Consider the following 20643-nt stretch of genomic DNA (forward strand, 5'->3'; position numbering starts at 1 on the left):
TAAGACTCCATTAACTATAATACTGATCTGGTTGCTGATGCTATGAGCTCAGAAGAAAGAAAAGGGCCCATGCCGTGTTAACGCTGACAGAGGAAAGGTGAGAAAGGAGGGTGGACTCTGGGTTTTTGTTCTAAATGACAGAGAGCTAAACTAAATAAAGAGAGAGAAAGGTTGACCCTTGAACACAAGCTCTGTGCAGAGGGATAGAAAAGCATCGATTTTCTCCTGTACACCTGAGCTTGTTAGAAACTCTCATACTGTACACTCACACATAACGCCTGTAAGACACACTATTAAGAAACACCCTATAATACCTGGAACACACACTTACACAAAATATGGACAAAAGTAAAAAAAAAGCAACATGTATACTAAAAGGTGTACTAAATTAAACATGGATGAAAAAGGTGACAAAGACTCGAGTTTGCAACTATGATACTGTCATGCAATCTCTATGCAGATATTTAGTTAAAAAGGCCATAACAAAACAACTTCATGTACTATCATTTTGAAATGAAGTGAATAGGGCCCTAAGCTCCTCATAAATTTTGGATGGATGCATAAAAAGTAGGTAAACTTTACTTGAATCAAAATGCGATATGTACTAGTGTCTGTGACTATAAAGCATTTAATAGCATGTAAAAATCAATCCTGCATGTTCTGATTGTCTATAAATGGCGTAGATGCTCAGATTCGTTCACTACACACATCTTGAAGCACAAGACGCTTGCAGTTTTTTCAGCCTCTGCCACCTCAATATATGAGCACATGAAAACAATCTCTAGAACTGCTATGAGAGTCACTTCATGAGCATTTTACTGTTTCTTTTGAGAAAAACTATTGTCATATCATATACAAACAAAAAAAGGGTCAGAAAAAGGTCTTCACAGTAACCCGTCAAAATACAAATATTAAACCTTGAAGAAAACTTGGCAGAAATAGTACTTCAAATAATGATAGTACTACTGCTGCTACTAATACAATTATTATTGAAACATTAATTATAAAGGAATATTTAGAAGAAAAATTATTTACCAGAATTTATTTAGCAGAAAAATGTAAATAAGACAATATTTCTTAAAAAAAAATAAAAAAAATAAAAAAATAAAAAACAGGGTCTAGATAGATTAAACCGGTATACTGTAAAATTAAAACAGAAAAAACAGAATTTGGAAAAAGATTAAATGGATTTCAATAAGTGTTCAACAAGCACATATGGATGTCTTATGTACAGTAAATTAATTTAAATGCTACACACACAATTAGGCATAATAACTATTTAAAAAGGGTGTAACGATTCACTCGTTTTCTCGATGCAAACCCTGTCGATTCATATGCATCGATTTTGAAACATAATTTTTTAATTGTGAATCGCCCGATCTTGAACAGCAATCGATTCAAAATGCTAAGAATCGAATGAATCGCGATTTCTATAGCGATTCAATTCTTTCAAAATGTATACACATTAAATCACTACACACACGAATTAATGGAGACCTTGAAGAGTGTTCGTGAATCGTGCCTCTTATCTGTCCTTCACGCGCTCCACTGTTTACCGCCTGACGAGACTGTCACAGAATTGCGCTTGTGCTCCGTTCGTCTCTGACGCAGCCGACGTGTGATCTATAGGACTCGTGGCCAGTGCCGGAGCCATCGACAGCTGTATTTATTGCATGGACGGAGCAGAAATGTAAGTGTCTAAATCATATGCACAGATCCATTCAATGATAAATGTTTTTAAACAACGCGGATGAACAGAATATATGAAGGACACTTTTAAAATTAACCACAGCATTAACAACGACCTTGAAATAAGAGCGCGATATTTATCTGATAATCAGATGCATGAAAGTAGCCTAGTGTTTGTTTCATTAGCAAACAGACATCTGGCGCGTTTTCTCTCAGAATCATTCGCTGATGGAGAGGAAAAGTTAAATAGAGATGAAGACGTTTTCACACTGAAAGAGAAGCGATATCGCTCTCATAGACGTGCCAGGCTATATCTGCAGCTAAACTGAATAAAAGCAAAAATTAACTGATGAAAAAAAAAAAAAAAAAACAGAAACAATTTATGAACGATGCAGTGCTAATTGACATTTATTACAGTACAGAAACTATAAAGTATATTTTCTACCTTATTATGTGCAGAAAATTTAAATAATTGCTAATTAAATGTTTTCTAGTATATAAAACAATCATAAAATAGCCATTAGGAAAAAAATATCGATTACAAATGATTGATTATTGTCCAGCAGTGTATTTGATTTATTACAGCTAATTAAAAGTAATTAAAAAAGAAGATAATTCCTTGTAAAAAATAAAAATAAAAAAAAAATAATAAAAAAAATAATAATAATCATTATTATTATTATATAGGCTACATACATAAAATGATTGTATTTGACATTTCTGTCACTTCTGAAATTATGGCTATGCCCCTGGTGTGACAAAATGTTAGCTTATGCATAATACTCTAAGCTCTTTTTTAAAAACTTGGCTTACATACATTTTTAGGTATGCCATGTCACATCATTAAACTAGCATTTAACAATGGACAAAAGTTTTTTTTTTTTTTTTTTCTAACCTATGGTTCTCTAACCATAAATGCTACTGTAATTTGCCCCCTTTCTAAGCATTTAAAGAATTTAGTAGAAGCATTTAAATAATCCCGTGAATGCACTTAAAGAATGCAGAATCGAATCATTATAATTGAATCGAATTACTTGTGAATCGAATCGAATTGAATCGTTCTAAATTTGCAAAAATCGTTCTTGAATCGAATCGAAAACCTATGAATCGTAATCGAATTGAATCGCTGCCTTGCCAAAGATTCACAGCCCTAATATATATATATATATATATATATATATATATATATATATATATATATATATATATATATTGAAATTTAAATTATTAAAAATGTATATTTATTTTGCATATTAAATTTGCAAAAAAATGTAATAAAAATTAAATTAAACAGTTGCATTAAACTGTCAGTGTTTTTTAATAAAAACAAAGCAAACGTAGACTGAATGTGAAAAATAATGGAAATTAGCAGCAATATTAAATATCTGTTTAGTATAATATAAATATTAATTATTTTAGTCATTGTGGTACCATAAGACCATATCATGAATTGCTAATATTTTCAGACATAACTAAAAATGTGCACATTAAACATCAAGTCCCAGTGTAAGAGACCAATGCAAAAACTTGGTTTGTAATTGCTATCTGGAAACCTATTAAGCTGCTCAATAAGAGAACGTATTTTTGCCATCTGTGTCCAAATTTTAAAATCCATACCCAAAAATGCTGTCTAGCAGGGTAGCTCCCTAAGATTTTAGTCAATGCATTCATAAGACATCTCAGCAGGGATGAGGTACTAAATGTAGCTATTAAATGGGGAGAAGAATACAAATTTAAGAATAAAACACAAAGTAAAATACTACAGCATAAAAAAAGGCAAAAACAGGTAAAAGAAAATGTGCTGCATAAAATAATCAGAAAAGAAAAGGTGTGTGGAAGGTTGGAAGACGGTCCACTATGTGGTTGGTGAGTAAGATAATAACCTCCCTTGGTAGAGTCCAGCCAGGACAGCGTGAAGGGTAGAGCAAGTCGGGTCAGACCCAGAACTGCAGGAATTCACTGGATCACAAGCACACACACAAGTATTAAAGTAAAAAAAACAAAAAAAAAAACAAGACATCATCTGTTTTTGTCCACAAAACAGCAAGCATAAAAGTGAAAAAAAGGCTTGGTAAGTCAAAAACATGAATAATGAAGCTACCCAAGACTACCTGCTCCACCCGAGCTATAGAAAATGCATGAGAAGAAAGATTCATTGAGGATTATCTGGGTATATGTTTTGTTCAGCGTTTAGTTCATGCCCCTGGTATCTCCCCTGGCAAAACGTCTGGCTTTCAAATGTTTGCCATTTGCAGAGGAGACGGCATCCAGACTGCAGGGAACAATGCAATGACAGACAGCTGGGAAAAGAACTAACAAGCAAGTACAGGAATGTATAACTCCATTAGCAAACCGTCTTCGGTTTCACATGCAGCCCGGTGAAGTTTGATATAAATAATTAATTCACACACGCAGACATAAACTCTGATTAGTGTTTGTGAAACTGTGTGAGGCTGAAGGGTGCTAGAGAACCACGCACAGAAGAAATCATGTTGATAGCAAAACAGCACTGGATAAAGGGTTCAGACAAAAAATAAAGAAAAAAAAAATGTACAGTGTGGGTGCGCATGCAAACGTGTGAAAGGATATTCCCATCTTGCTGAGGAACAGGTCCTGCTGGTCGTCTGTTGAGCTGAAAGTTACCAGATCCTTCTCCAACTGCAGCAGGTGTTTCTCCATCTGTCTCAAGCTCTTCTCGAGGTTTTCTGCTGATACTAGACACACAGAGATACAGATTTTAAAACAATGCACTGACACGCTTTGCTCATAGCAGATCCAAAATACATGTTTCCAGATGACAAACATTCCTTAAAAACTAAGTTCTTTTGGACAGGGACATTGACTGAAAAGAAAAAGAAAATAGTTTTCAGAGCTATAATGGAAAGTAATATTTTCAACATAAATTTGAGTCTGTTCCTCACACAAAGCTGCTCTACGGCTTCAGAAGACTCTGCAGTTGTACAGACCCCTGTTATGATGCGTTTTTCATCCTTTTTATAGCTTGACAGCAAACCCTTCCTTAAAAAAAATTGTACGAGTTTATGTCTACTCTCTCACAAGCAGTGTGAGGGGGTTTGACAGTCAAAATGTTTAATCATTCATAACTCCTTATAAACTTTAATTTAAAAGACTTTAAAAACTAATTAAATATAATGAAATGATTAATGCCAATGAGACCTCAAAAACCACCTTGTTTGGCATTTTTGTTATATGTGACTTAAGTCACTGGGGTATATTTTTAGCAATAGCCAAAAAAAACATTGTATGGTTAAAAATTATCGATTTTTCTTTTATGCAAAAAACCAGGTGATTAAAGGTGATTTTCTTAATATTTAGATTTTTGTTGCACCCCGAGATTCCAGATATTCAAATAGTAGTATTTCGGCCAAATACTGTCCTATTCTAACAAAACATACATCAAAGGAAAGTTTATTTATTTCTCTATTTGACCCTTATGTCTGGTTGTGGTCCAGGGTCACATACAGTACATGTAATTCAGCTGTTGTTCTGTTTTTGTTTTAAGTGCGATCATAAAAAGTACTATTTTACACACACACACACACACACACAAACACACACAAACACACACAAATTTTTTCAGCCTAGGTCTCATATGAGAACCTGGAGATTTGGTTTGGTCCTCACACGGCACATGGTGTGACCCATCAAATATAACTATAAAAATTAATTAATAATAGAGATAATATTATTGCACTTAATTTTTAATAAAATAATTAAAAATATATATAAAATAATAAACTAAATAATAAAGTGTGATAATAATATTAGATTTTAAACTGAAAAGGGGGTATTAAATACAAAAACAAATAGTAAAACTAAAACTTTTTTATAATAAATAAATAAATAATATTTATTTTAAAATCAGAAAACTTTTGATTTGGCGGGTTGCCTGCAGGTAAGCATATGCGCTTCTGGGTTTAGCGATGCCGACTGTCGAGCATCAGTGAATGAATGTAATTATCCTAGATTTATACTTTCAGTTTGAATAAAGATCTTACACAGTAAAGTTTGTCAATCTAAAATGGTAATTGTGAATTAACAGCTGTAAACCATGTTGCTACGCAAATGCATGCTCTGAACTAATGTACACAGAGTATTTCTTATTTTGGATGTGCATGCATATATATACACACAAACACACACAGAGGTATATATATATATATATATATATATATATATATATATATATATATATATATATATATATATATATATATATATATATATATAGTCCTTTTTGTATGTGTATATATCTATTTATATCTATACATATATGTGTGTGTGTGTGTTAATAATGTGTTAACACAAACTCAATTTAACTGCACTCATTTTATGAAAGCACAATTAATGCATTTTCTGTATGACCCGTTGCTAAGCCCATAGTTGGAGAAATGCAGATGCACAGTGTTACCAACTTATCAGCTTTAGAAAAGTATTTAAAATACATTTAGAACAGATACAAATATGTGATTAAGTTGTGATTAATCATGAGTTGACACTTGCCACAATGATTGTGTGGATGTCATTATTCTCAACATTAGATCACTAACACATTGAGGTAAGTTTTTAGCCTTAGTTGCAAAGAATTACAAAAGAGTTGTAAGAGTTGCAAAACACAATCTTTAGAACAAAAACTATCTTTTTAAAAAAATATATATTTGTTAAATTAATAGTACAAAAATTCCTGTAAGACCAAACCAGGTCTGTATCTTCCATCCGTTCCTCACACACGCTGGTAGTTTGATGAGGTAATTATGTGACTTTAATAAGAGGCTCAGTTTTGATTAAGCAGACGCTGTTCGGAGGGGACGATCCCGTTCCATGCACAGTGTTAGCTAAATGTGATGGGACACATTGACTGAGCATCATGTGTTGAGATTTGGCTTAAACATCCTCAGCTTAGCTGGATATTATTTATTGCATTTTCATGAGGAATTGTGTAAATGTTAAACTACTTAAATGCTAATCTGCTTAGTTAAGTCTGACTATTTTTTTTTCTTTTGGTCCTTAATAATTTCTAACATGTACGATGAACAATTTGAAGCTTTTAACAAGTGATTATCTCATACATTTCCCATATCTTGGCCTAAAGGGTTGAAAGGCACACATTTTGCATTCAGAACAACATAACGCTTCTCCGGAATTCATGTTTACACAATCAGAAGAGACAAGCTGAATACAAAAACCTAATTTTAGCCACTAAACCCATCTCTAGCTCCCTCTCATGGAGTGAATGTAGAAAGAGAGACAGAGAGATAGAGGTAAATCTGGATTCATTGGACTGTGCTTAGAGCAGCTGGCGCTGCCATTTTGAGTGTGACCCAAGAGTCCAGTGTCTACACACACAAGCCTATTTATCAATCTGTATGGTACATTTATTCAGGACCCTAAATCACTTCAGTGCATCACTCATTTGGCACATTCCTAATGTTGTTATATATGCTCTTTTGACTTATAACCACCTAGCAAGTACATAGCTGTGCAAGAGCTGTATGTGATGACTAAATCTAGCCTACAGTTACAGTATACATTGATGCACATATTATATGTACACTAAAGCCAAAAACAAAACTATTTAAATCACTCACGATCTTGAAAAGTGACAGCAGAGTGAGTGTTAGTGTGTGTATGTGTGTGTGTTTGTTTTAAGGGGGTGGTGACTATAAACCTACACTCAAAATGCCCATTCAGAGGGATACTTGAACGTAGGGCTGGGCGATAATTCGATAACGATAATTATTGTGATATAATTTCCCTTGATAAAATTATATGAAGAGTTCGATAAATGTTCGATATAATGTTTATGCATCAAAAGCGGAACGAAACAGCGCGACTCATTCGAATGCCATTCATTCAAAGTTCAAACTGCCGTGTGGCACGAGCTCAGCAGAGCAAGATGCGTTTACTCGGTACTCACTTGACTCTAAGCAGTGCTGTGAGATCCAGGTGTGAAGCGATTGAATTTAGTGATGAACACGAATGACTCTGTGATGTACTTTAAAGCCAAACAGAAGAAACACTGTGTGCAACGAGACAGTCAGAAGGCTTTTCAATCTACACATCGCTTTCATTTACCATAGATTTACTGTAGTAACACTGCATCATGGTATTGTGGCAGAAACTTGGGATATTCAGACTGAATTTTATTACAGGAGTAATGGTGTATAATTGTAGTATGTATTTGTGATTAAGTTATATAGCATTTGTACATTTATACTGAATGTTTTAAAGGTGCACTGTGTCATTTTTTGCACCATGTAGCGTTGAGGTTGCGAATTGCAACCAATGGCTCAGTCCCCCGCTCACCCCTCCCTTTAGAGAAGCTACAGTGGCCGACACAGGTAAATATGTCATCGGTAAAAACCCCAGAAGCAATGAGATTTCTTTACAAAGGTAAATCAAGGAATTATATTTACTTTAGTGCTGCATCGATGTCATCGATTACATCGACTACAAAAATACGTTGACGTCCGTGAAATGCGGCGACGCGTCACAGTGTTTACATTTCGCTCAATCTAAGGTATGGAAAAATGGAAAAAAATATTGTAATTATTTTTTTGGTCATATCGCCCAGCCCTACTTGAAAGTAATGAATGGGTTTGGTCCTTCTGGTGATTTTCAAGTTATATAGCTTAAACACATGTTAGGTAAAAAAAAATAAAAAATAAAAATGTATTGCCTGAATGCACTGTAAGTCGCTTTGGATAAAAGTGTCTGCTAAATGTAATAATTGAGTTATAATAAGTGAGTTATATTTGCGTGTATGTGTGGAGGGCTTCATTTATCCACTGTGAGTTAAGTGTCACTTTGTAGACTACTGTTCAAAACTTTCAGGTCAGGAAGTCTCTTATGCTAATCAAGGACACATTTTCTTAAAGAAATACAGTATAAACAGTTTTTTTTTCTTTTTTTTTTTAATGTAATTTATTCCTGTGATGAAGAGCTGACATTTCAGCAGCCAATTTAATGTGTCTGTGCTGAAGGAAAGTACACATTTGAAAAAAAAAAAAAAAAAAAAAAAAAGGTAACTAGGTAACTCACGAGATAGAGCTGTAAGTTAACTTTTTTGCATGTTGCTCTGGTGTTACAGAGGTCAAAAGGTTTGTAGCAAAGACCACATAATTGTAGTGACAAGAATAAAACATCTGTTACTATCTCCAAAAATAATTAACCACAAGTATCACTCAAACAGAAGATTAATGTTTCAATATTACTATATAAAAACATTAAGATAAATATTACTATTGTAAAAAGACTTTTACTATAATATACAAAATAATAATTATTATATCATTGTATTTTACAGAAAACTGCAGGGTGACCTGTTATCATGCAGGAGGCCTATAACCAACAATCATTAGAAATGTCTAAGGTTTTATTATAGATTATTAAATTATGTAAAAAAATTAGGAAAACATAAGCATACACTGAGTGAAAAAATCAACTATCACATGCATGCTACTGTGGTAAATGTATTCAGTGCACACGGGACACATGTTTTGCATTGCACAGCCCTGCTATGTTAAAACACATCCTTTTTTGTGCCATCTGTGTGTGCCAAAGAGAATAAATATAAAAGAGTCCCAACAGCAGTCAGCTAGTGCTCTTGAAAAACACGAAAGAAACACACATGCATGAACCCTCCATTAGCAGCCACTTAAGAAAATCACCCTAGACCTACCTGCACCACAATGAGACACAAAACCATAACAGTTAGGGACTGACATGAGCTAATCCTTAATGAAAGTATATTTCAATTGCCAAAAAAAATTAAAACATGCACCTGCTAATGCAAGCTCTGAAGAACAGAATAATGGGAGTAATATCTGTAAAACGATCAGAGGCTCTTTCCTGAGGGAAGCGCGGGGACAGACATTCAGTGTGGTGGGGATATGTTACCCATTATGCCATTTCAGCTTTGATGAAGGGCACATGAGCAGGCAGCACTAATGAAATGGGGAACGGGAGAGAAAAAGACGGACAGGGAGCAAAAAGTAAAACTAATAAAAAGCAGCAGAGACAGAACCAATAAGTGTAGGAGAAAGCGGACATGATAAAGAAACCTTTAAATTCGCTTGGAACACAAAAGGAGATGTTTTGAAGCACATCTGAGCTGTTAATTTCCATACATTGAAACTTGAACATTGAACATTAGCTATCAAGCACCATGTTTGACTTCTAATATATGCAAGTGTGATGAGATTTGAAGTGAATAATGACTAATTGCTCTTTTTCTGTCACAAAGTGTATGACTTTCCTCTAGTATAACTTGCATGGACCATTTTTACGGTGCCATTTATCATGTACAAATCTGAATTTCCTTTTTATAATTTAAAAAAAAATTATAATAGTAATAATAAAAAAACTGAGGAATTATTCTGCTAACTTCACCATATGTGTTTGTAGCACACGATGGTGAGTAGAATAGAGTATTTACATTAATTTGGTCAAAATGAGCTAACAGTTCATCATAAAGTCAACATGAATCAAAATTAACCCCATTTAGGTCTTAATAAATGTCTCTGGCTTTACTGTACATAATTCTTCAAAGCACATTACTCTTAAAATTATTTTTTTTCATTATAGCTAATATAAAATGTAATAACATTCCCCGTCTCAAAAACATTCATGCTCAGTCGATGCAATCATCGCTACAAAGGTAGAAAACAACATTAACCAATAATATTACAGCCTAATAAGTCTAACAATCCAATAAAATCTGAAATAATAAGTCCTGCCCTCCATCATAATTTATATCCTTTGGTCTTGAAACACTCTCTAAGGCTGCCAGACATACACGTAGGCAGGGCGTCTCTAATAATTCTGTTTGATTATTTGCTCTCGCACTGCCAAAAACTCTCTCAGTCTTGCTTTCTGGAAGCATTAGGTAATGCAGTGAGTTGGTTTAGTCCTGTTGTGACTCTGCCTCTAGGGCTGCCGAGGGCAATGTGACCTCACACAATGGCTCCTCTGCTTCTCTGTTTGCTAATACACACAGGCAGGCAGACACACAGACTGTCGAAAATATCATCTCACCGATCACGATCTGTTCAGATTAAGATTTACAACAGAAGGATCCTGAGATCTGACACTCACTGATCGTGAAAACGCACACCAGCTGACATTATCTCTGTTGCTGATAGAGTGTGAAATGAACCTGTGCAGAAGTCGACACAAACTCACACATTCAGACTGGTAGAGCTGATGTACTGTACTTCGTGAGAGTGACATTAAAGAACTGTTTTCCCTTACTTTTCAGACGGTTAGCCAGGGAGACTAAACTGAATTAAACTGTTAATTCTGTCCATTTTTAAATAGATGCTGGCTCTTTGTCTGTATACTTTGCAGTACCTCGACTGGCCTGGTCCACGTGCTGTAGATCGTCCACAAACTTCATTACTTCAGGGTATTTCTCCTCACACGTCTCTGCCAGGAAGTGAAGTAGAGTGGACTTCTGATCAGCCGATTTAGTGTCCTTCAGCTGGGAGCCAAAGAGACGTATAGAGATGCAGACAGACATTAAATCAGAATTGAAAAAAAAAAATACAAATATATACATATATCCATCAAAAAGGGGAAAAAAATGTTCAGAACATTACAGAAATAGAGAGAAATCAGAGAGAGGGATTCTTGAAGGAAGCCATCGGCGTCCACCGCCTTCACGTCTGACAAGTTAATTTGATAGTACACTGAAATTGCCGCCGGACTAGAAAAGCAAGACATTTTCATTGTCAGTTATGATTATCATCGTGGCACAAGGATACAGGCCCTTGTAGAAGTCAGTGCAAAAAGCATTTGATTAATGCTGAGAGCACAAACATTATTAAGCTCTTCTGGGTGGTGGTGCATGACGATTTAAGATGTTTGATTACTGTGTGTGTGTGTGGGGGGGGGGTAATGAGAGATACAGATCAAGTAAAAATGTTAAAAAAAAAAAGTTCAAAATTAAAACGAGAGATGAAATTGAAGAAATCGACTTTGCATCTAGTCCATTTTAGTACTCAGCACTATCTCGCACTATGCCATTTCTTTTAAATGTATGTGTTCTGACAGGCTTTGTGCTGGATATACACACTGGGTTCAACTGGATAATTGCAGTGTCAGAACATTTGGAAGCCGTGTGAAGCATTAGACAGATGAGGGGGGATGAAATTAGGTTTTGTTGCTCTGCCTGAAAGGGCTTCTCAAAAAAAAAAAAGTAAGAAATAAAAAGGCCAGATTCTACAAATTGCTTGTGCTGATTTCATCTGTGAAGTACGAAAATGACAATACAAAAAGAAACCCAAAATATCTAATCTGATCCTGCTGTCCAACTCATTGATGTCTCTGAAAAATCTCAAATATCAGTTCTCAATCGGAAAAGGTTTCCAGGAAAAAAAAAAAAAAGAAAAGAAAGAAAATCAACAGCATTCATCGAGATCCTGACGTTCATGACGTACTGAAGCGTCCTCTGCTGATGAGATCAAACAGTGACGTGCGAGTCACTTGCTCAAAGGGAAGCGCTTTCAAACCCTCTGACAACTAAATATGCTCAATAAACCCACTGTGAGCAAAAGAAGGAGATTCTGACAGGTTAAACTCAGAATAAAACAAACAAACAAACTATCAGATCAACAGAGGTAGAGAGAGATCATCAGGACAGGCCCTCAGGCGAGGAACTTGAAAGGCAGAAAACGACATCCTTTCTTTGTTACTCCTGCCCATCAGGGACTCGATCACTGTGCAGATGTAGTGTTCCTCTCTCTCTGCAGTGAGGACAGATCACTCCATTAGTTGTGATGTATGAGGCCCTTAAGTGGGTATAAGGACACGTTCAAAGACGAGTTTTGATATGCAACATAAATGAGCTGAAGATTTATATTCGTAGAGAATATATTATCTATCACCAGTTACTGCACACATACAAACATAGGCACATACAACCATTCAGAAGTTTGGGGTCAGTATATGTATGTATATATGTATTTATTTCTGCAAGAATGCATTCAATTGATAAAATAAGCATTAAAACCTTCTGGTTCAAATATTAAACCAAAAACGTAAAAAAAAAAAAAAAATGTTAAGGATAAAACAACTCTGTGTGACTTGTGTTCTTTATTCTCAGTCTTCCAAAGCTATACAATAGTTTTGTGTGAGGAGCAGACCAAAATGTTCGAATCCTCTACACATTATGTGTGGAGAAAAATGTCAGTGAACATTCTTCAAGGGTTCTCCTTTTGTGTTTCACAGAAAACACAAAGTAATTTGTGTTTGGAAAAGCATGACTGTGGGAAAATAATGACCGACATTTCATTTTGGGGTTATTCCTTTATAAAACATGTGAATGCGACCATGTCCCATACAGTCTTCTGTCTTTTATCAGGTCTTCTAGGAGACTTGATGAGCAGAAAAACATTCATTATCCTGGAGAAAGTCACAAATGCATTGATGGCCGACTGAGTTTTAACACCACACAGAAGGGAAAAGTAGTGAAAGGAGTAATGAATAAAATGGATGGCTAATAAGAAAGAAAAGAGAGAGGTGGATCAACCCTGATAAAAAAAACAAAAAACAACAACAATGCCGAGTCACCATGGAAACCTTAGTAAATCTGCATGGCTGCTGTGAAAATTAACCATACGGCCCTTCTGCCCTTTACCACTCAACTAAATCTGAAAATTTTACTCAAACGTTATCATTAGAGGGCTTTACCAGTGGTGCAAGACGACTGCTAAGGTTTTGCAAAAGGATACAGACATAACTTATTAGTGTGATATTAACACACCTGACTAAAGAGAATATAAAGACAAGCAAATATATGTTTTTATAACGTCAGTATGCCGAAACGTATCTCTAAAAACAAAAGAAATAGCCATAAAGTGTTTTTTGGTCTCTGCAGTTTGATAGATGCCAGAAGATAAGGCTATTGTGGACTTGAGTTCTTGATAGTGTTAAATCAAATGAGATCTTCTCGAACGCCAGTCGTTTTTAGCGAAAGGCACTTTAGATGGGCTGGCCGATAGGGGTCAAGGTAACGGGAAATGTGCGGTAGGGGACTGAAGGGCGCAGAAGCACTCGTGCCTGATGGTGACTCAGCTTTGGCTCCTTCACAGACATTGGGGGAACATAAATTATCATCTTATCAGCTTATTCCCAAAAACAGAAAGCAGGAGGAGAGCGTTTGATGAAAAATGCCCATGGTTCATTTTGGCGGGTGTGTTTCAAATATTGAGAGCTCTGATAAATAGAGGCTAATAATTCACAAAATAGGAATACTAAATATGGATAGCAAATCACACGTATGACTTTAGGGCTGGTTTTGCTGGATGAAATGACGCATACCCTTATGGATTACACTTGCTCCGTTTCTAATAAACCAGCCCAAAACAGCTTCTAGACTTCGTATTTGATTCAGAAGTTTAAAAGCTTAGGTTAGCATCTGACAATGCTTGTATCGACAAACAGCTCCATTGAACACATCTGACCAAATTTTAATCTATTCTGCAGACTCTGTAAATGTTTCCACAGACAAATTGTGGACAAATCTTGTTTGCCAAATCTTAGACACGTGCTCTTTCTCTCTGTTCTTACCTTGCAGAGAGAGCTGAGGTTAAAGCCAAAGGACTGGGCGTTCCGCGAGCCAGCGTTCATGAAGTTCCCCATGAGCAGAATGAGTTCCAGCAGCCTGCTGAAGGCTTTGCTCTTCTTCACCTCGTCGCACGCTGCGTTCACCGCCATGATTTCTGGACGCAAGTTACTCACTTGCTCTTCAAACTGCAGCTTAAACAGGATGGAGTTCAGCCTGGGCCTCAGACGCTTCACACTACTCATCTGAAGAAGAGGAAATAAGCAGAAATAAATGTAAATCTATTTGGAATATAACCTAAAGACACTTGCAAACTAAATGGCTACGGTTTAATCTTATAATTCAATTCTAATAAAATTAATATATTCGTATTAAACCATATTAAATCAATGTAATGTCAAATATTTTTATTCCATTGAAACTGCTCTTCCATTACGAGTGGATCTACGTGTATGTGTTTAAATTAAAGCATGCGTATATGTGTGTTTGTGTCTGTAGTGTGCATTTAGTGGTTATGGAGAGGAGGGCGTTGAGCAGGACACAATTTGCCCCAATTAGCTATCACTAATTAAGGGCGTAATTAAGATACTCAATACAGAGATATGATTAATATGTCTAGAGCTGTTTTCCATAATCAGATATCATCTCTTGTACATGCACGCACACTGCAATCAGTCTGCAACTGTGTATAAATAAACCCATGGAGCATTTTATCCTTGAAGACTAGCGACAATGGACCAAAAGCACAACAAATCTATACTGAAACAGTATCAGTGACTGATGGAAAGAAAGGAGAAAATGGGAAGGGAAGGTAAAGAAAATAGGGCAAAGCCAAATGCCTAATTTATGTGTGTAAACATTCAGCAAACTTGTAGCAAGCATCTTCTGTGCGTGTTAGTCAGTGCTAATCTGCAATGAAACAGAATCCGATTCAAAGCTCTCCTAGCCATAAATGTTTGAGGGAGATTTGTACCCACCCCCCCAAAAAATGCAGGCACACTCAGCATATACAAGGAATTATTTATTAGAGCTTCTAAAAGTCAGCAAAGTAAGAATTATCAGGGAGGTTCAGTGATGCTGGAAATCACATAATAGCTCCTGTATATGAGACACTTTAGGGACTTCATGACACCAGGCACATGGTTCAACGAAAAAAGACAGACTGTATATTTTAACAAAGGCATAAAAGGATGCTTTCAGTAATGAATTAATGATGAGAAGCTGGAAGTTTTGCAAACATGTTGTCTTGTAGAATGTGATCTGAAAGCTACCAAAAAAATTAAAAAACAACATGAAACAGCATTAGCAATTTTGTTCCTGTTGTGTGACATTTTTATTTTTACAAATATTCTGAAATACGACTATCATGTAGGGAAGGACTTGATCTTGATTAAAATTGGATTGGATCATGCTAATTATGATATTATACAAGTGCATCTCAATAAATTATAGTGGAAAAGACATTCTTTTTATTTCAGTAATTCAACTCAAATTGTGAAAATCATATATTAAATTAATTCAATGCACACAGACTGAAGTAATTTAAGTGTTTGATTCTTTTAATTGTGATTTTTGGCTCGCATTTAACTCAACAAATTAGAATATGGTGACATGCCAATCAGCTAATCAACTCAAAACACCTGCAAATATTTCCTGACCTTCAAAATGGTCTCTCATTTTGGTTCACTAGGCAACACAATCATGGAGAAGACTGCTGATCTGACAGTTGTCCAGAAGACAAACATTGACACCCTTCACAAGGAGGGTGAGCCACAAACATTCATTGCCAAAGAAGCTGGCTGTTCACAGAGTGCTGTATCCAAGCATGTTAACAGAAAGTTGAGTGGAAGGAAAAAGTGTTTAAGATGCACAACCAATCGAGAGAACCACAGCTTTATGAGGATTGTCAAGCAGTACTGATTTAAGAATTTGAGTGAACTTCACAAGGAATGGACTGAGGCTGGGGTCAAGTCATACAGTACAGACGTGTGAAGGAATTTGGCTACAGTTGTCATATTCCTCTTGTTAAGCCACTCCTGAACTACAGACCTGGGCTAAAGAGGAGAAGAACTGGACTGTTATATATATATGTTATGTCTGAACACTCAAAACCTATGTCTAGTACAAGAGTAGAACAATAAAAATGTAAACATGAAAAGTATTTCAATCATAGGCAAAAATTAATAAATAATAATACATTATTTTTTAATTATCTTTTAGAATGTAATTTATTCCAGCAGCCATTAATCCAGTTTTTAGTATCAGAGAATCCTACAAATATCATTCAATATGCTGATTTGTTAGAGATTTTTTTTTAATACACATATTTATAAATCGAGGCATTGTGATATTAACTGTTTGAATGCACATTACCCCTTATATGCATGTGTTGTTCAAAAAAGTACATGAAACCAATTCAAATCCATCCACCCACAGGGAAAACGGCATGATACCAGCTAAACTTTACTGCTGAGTCCTCAAGGTAAGACATTCAAATCATCCTTTAAAGTCTAAACTCAAATGCACCTGCAGACGGGAGTGGAAGTAACACTGTGGTGCCTGCCACTCAGCATGTGACAGTATTCAGAAGGGAACAACTTTTCAAGTGTTTCAAGTATTATTCTTTATCAGGAAGCTAAATCATCATTTCACACAACCACCCAGAGTGTCTGCCGAACAACAGAAGCATTTCAGTGTGTGTGTGTGTGTGTGTGTGTGTGTGTGTGTGGGTCCCAGTAGACCCTGAACACACTTGCTACGTCTCCAGCGTATATTGCCTGCTGGAGGACTCAATGGGGAACGGGACACACACACTTGTTTCATCTTTCTGCTTCTAATGTCTGGCGGAGTTAGTTTGCCTGATTTAAACTTTTTCTCTCTGTGCACCTTGAACTAAGACCTGGTAAAAAAAAAGGGGGGGGGGGAGTTGCTATGGCAACAGATTATTTATCTTCTTCGTGAGTTTTCCGGTAAACGCTGTAGCTCTTTACTCTTAGCTACACCTGACTAAAGCGAAATAGTTTATCAGGAGCTAAAAATACTGCATGTAACCATTATAAACTTTTATTTGGAGAAACAAATCAGATGGCTGAAACAGAAGTATTACATACGCCACATGCAGACGCTTACAAACAATCACCCTATATGATTTTAAGGTCCCAACAGTTGCATGCTATATTTTATGGTCCACTTAGCAGGCAGCAAACAAACGGTTCAAAGTTCTGGCTCCAGAAAAGAACAAAGAGTACAAAACTGCTTGCAATGGCACTATGGGAGATTAAGAATTCCTTTTGAACTGGATAGTTTTCTGAACTGCAGATGCATCATTTCCTGCTGCCCACGCATACATAAACCACAGTTCCATATGCCCTATTATATAACAAACACCCCAAACACAGTGACAGGCCACACTGTTGCATGAAACAATTCCTTTGTGCCTTTCACTTCCGTTTCATTTTCAAAACAGCTAGACCCCTTTCTCTTATTCCAGCATAACCGTTGTCTCAAAAAGTCAAGTGTAATGAGCCTAAAACAATGGGAGCAAACCAACCTGTTAGAAGCTTTGTGAGCAAATGCTTGCAAACACCAATAATTAATCTGTAAATCTCCAGCAGGGTCAGCTGTTGAACTGTGCCATTGGTGACTGTGTTAACCGATCGATCAGTTGTTCAGAGGTGAGCTGCATGTACTTAAACTATGACAAATCCAAACGGCAGAAAAGTCACAGTAGTCTGACAACTTTTTTAAAGCTAGACTTCCCACATCTCGACTTTTGAGAAAAGCTCTGAAATGGATCTCACACATTCAAAGATGAGTTGTCAAAAACATTCAAATATGGGAAAAGCCTTCATTATCATCTCAAATGACAACTCTTAAACATATCATAACACTATCCCACAGTGATATCTAAATCAACACAGATGACTATAAAGCTTTTATGAGTATAAAACGTGTTCACAAAATGTATTTCATATCAAGAGGTATCAAACTGATTCAAATTGATATTGGGGAGCAATCTGGTAATCATAACCGGTAACAATTTGGTAGCTTAATTAATGCTTCATCAATATCATATTTTCATGTTATGACTGATCATTAGTATGATTAAATGATTAGTGTGATTAAATGATTGTGAGTGTTAGATAATGACAGATGCAATTTAAATGCACAAATAGGGGAGATGAGATTAGCAAAATTAATCGATTCAAAAGAAACATTTTGTATTTAAATCATAGTTCAGACTACAAAACCATAACAGGCAAAAATTGTGTTTGCTTCAGTTCTAGAAATTCAGCCAATTATTTTTATGTTGGTTCCAATGAGCTGTAGATAAGTTTAGTTTACCCCAAAAGTGTATACATTTGCTCTTTTTAAAAAAATACTCTGGCTCAGCTAGAAAACAATGTGGTACAACAAGTTAAACTAACATTTTGTGAATATAATTTATTATTTAAAACCTTATTCACATTTACTATGGGCCACAGCAAGAGTGTTTCTATTAACTACAGAGTAAACAGTAAAGACAGCTAGGTTGAAACAATATTAATGTGTCAGGTCTACCATATGCATTTTCCATTAGAGAATTACAGTAATTCCTTCTCTGTTCACAGACACAATACATCTATCTTGGGTTGTACAATATGTACTTGTTTTGTTTTTTTGTCTAGATGATATCAGTTTCTGTTTCAATTTAAGAGATTAAATCGTTTGTAGAGGGACAAACACAACATCGACCGGAGAAAAGTTTAAATAAAAAAAATTACCAATGACTCCTTACTGGACATGTCACTAGACTAAAGAGTAAAATCATATGAAAACCATTCAGAATTGAGAAGAGAGAGAGAGTGTCTATGTGTGTGTGTGTGTGTGTGTGTGCGTGTGGGGGGGGGGGGATTACCACTACTCCAAACTGCTCCGGTTCAGAGAGGTTGGCAAATTCGCTCTTGTACTTGACCAGTGCGTTCAGCTGTTCTTGTTCAGGCAGGTACTTCACAAGATTCTAGAGAGGAGAACAAGACAAAGAACTCGTGTTACAAAGAATGTGTGCTACATTCATTCAATTAACCGTTCAACTTTAACCTTCAATCTAATTGTTGATGGTTTAGTTCTAGTGTCTGGCCATTTAGAGGAGCTCCTCATCTAAATCGACTTTCTGCCAATTAATGACACACTAGACTAAATGAAGGGACGATATTTCTCCCTGGGGAATTCTGAGGTTAAGCACCTTGCTCAAGGGCAAAACAGCACTTGGGCAGACCTGTGATATCAGTAACCCTCCAGTCCATGGGTTGCCCAGGCTGGAAATAAAACTACAACCTGCTCATTAGCAGATCTAAAACTAAAAAACTCCATAAAATAAATCAATAATGCAATAACTTTATTGTGATACATACCATTAATATTATTTTAACTTATTTGATTTGATTGAAAATAATAAAGGTCACAGACTCTGACATTTTCTTTTTTTAGCTTCAGACTATGATTCCTGCTAGTTGATATTTTCAGCCTATTTTAGAAAACGTATTGTTTTCATTTGTTGCACATCTCCTAGCAACGAGACATTTCTGTGTTAGTTTGTTGTGTTCAGAATGACTTGAAAGTCTGATAGTGAGTGATCCTCACTAGTCTTAGTGTTTGATGCCCACATTTTCTCCTCTCTAAATATTTAGAAAGTCCCAAGTGTATGATGCATAGTGTTTTAAAATCTGCTCAGGTCTAAAAAGTTGTTTGATTTTTACGCCAAATTCTAGAGTTATAGAACTTACACCCAAGTCCACTGATTTTCCATTGCACATATAAAAAAAAAAGTTGTAAATGAGTTGAAAGTTATTCACACCATTGGACTAACACAGCTTTATGATACAATGTGGTTTTATCTCAAAGCATTGGTAGCACAATGATGTTTCGTTATCCATTTCAGCATCTCTTTTCCCAAATCAGCAGCTGTCAATCTCCATTTAGTCTGTCTCATAAAAACCAAATGCTACGAGAAAATACTTGAAATGTTTTAGCAGCAATTGAATCCTTTTTATGCATGCAATCATGTGAACATGTCTATCCACAGCGTGTGTTCTCTTAACCTCTCGTGTACCCTTGTCACTCTCCACGAGATCATTAAATCGTAGATATATATAGAGATCTCCAGCTATTCTCCTTTATTAACGTATTGCAATCTTCTTGTTTTTTGAATCCGTTAACTCATAGGTATTGGCATGAAGCACTACAACATAAATGCACTTTTAATTAACTGCTTATCTGTAGGGGTTCAGGAGAGTCAGGAAGCACCTCTCTCAACCTCTCTTCCTTCAAAAGGAAAAACTTTGAAGCTTCATATAACCATAAATGAACTGGTTTAGTTTATTTCCAAA

General features: G+C 35.8%; 1 protein-coding gene across 1 annotated transcript in view; it reads right to left on the reverse strand.

Moving 5' to 3' along the window:
• LOC127968161 (protein diaphanous homolog 3-like) overlaps positions 1-20643 on the reverse strand; it is a 331343-nt gene that overhangs the window by 91887 nt on the left and 218813 nt on the right. The window contains exons 19-22 of the mRNA XM_052569110.1: positions 19173-19274; positions 14281-14520; positions 11062-11191; positions 4279-4403 (exon numbers count right to left, since the gene is read on the reverse strand). Coding sequence (XP_052425070.1) covers positions 4279-4403; positions 11062-11191; positions 14281-14520; positions 19173-19274 — 597 coding nt within the window. The remainder of the gene's footprint in view (positions 1-4278; positions 4404-11061; positions 11192-14280; positions 14521-19172; positions 19275-20643) is intronic.

Source organism: Carassius gibelio, chromosome B11, assembly GCF_023724105.1.
Source record: "Carassius gibelio isolate Cgi1373 ecotype wild population from Czech Republic chromosome B11, carGib1.2-hapl.c, whole genome shotgun sequence".
Classification (NCBI taxonomy): domain Eukaryota; kingdom Metazoa; phylum Chordata; class Actinopteri; order Cypriniformes; family Cyprinidae; genus Carassius; species Carassius gibelio.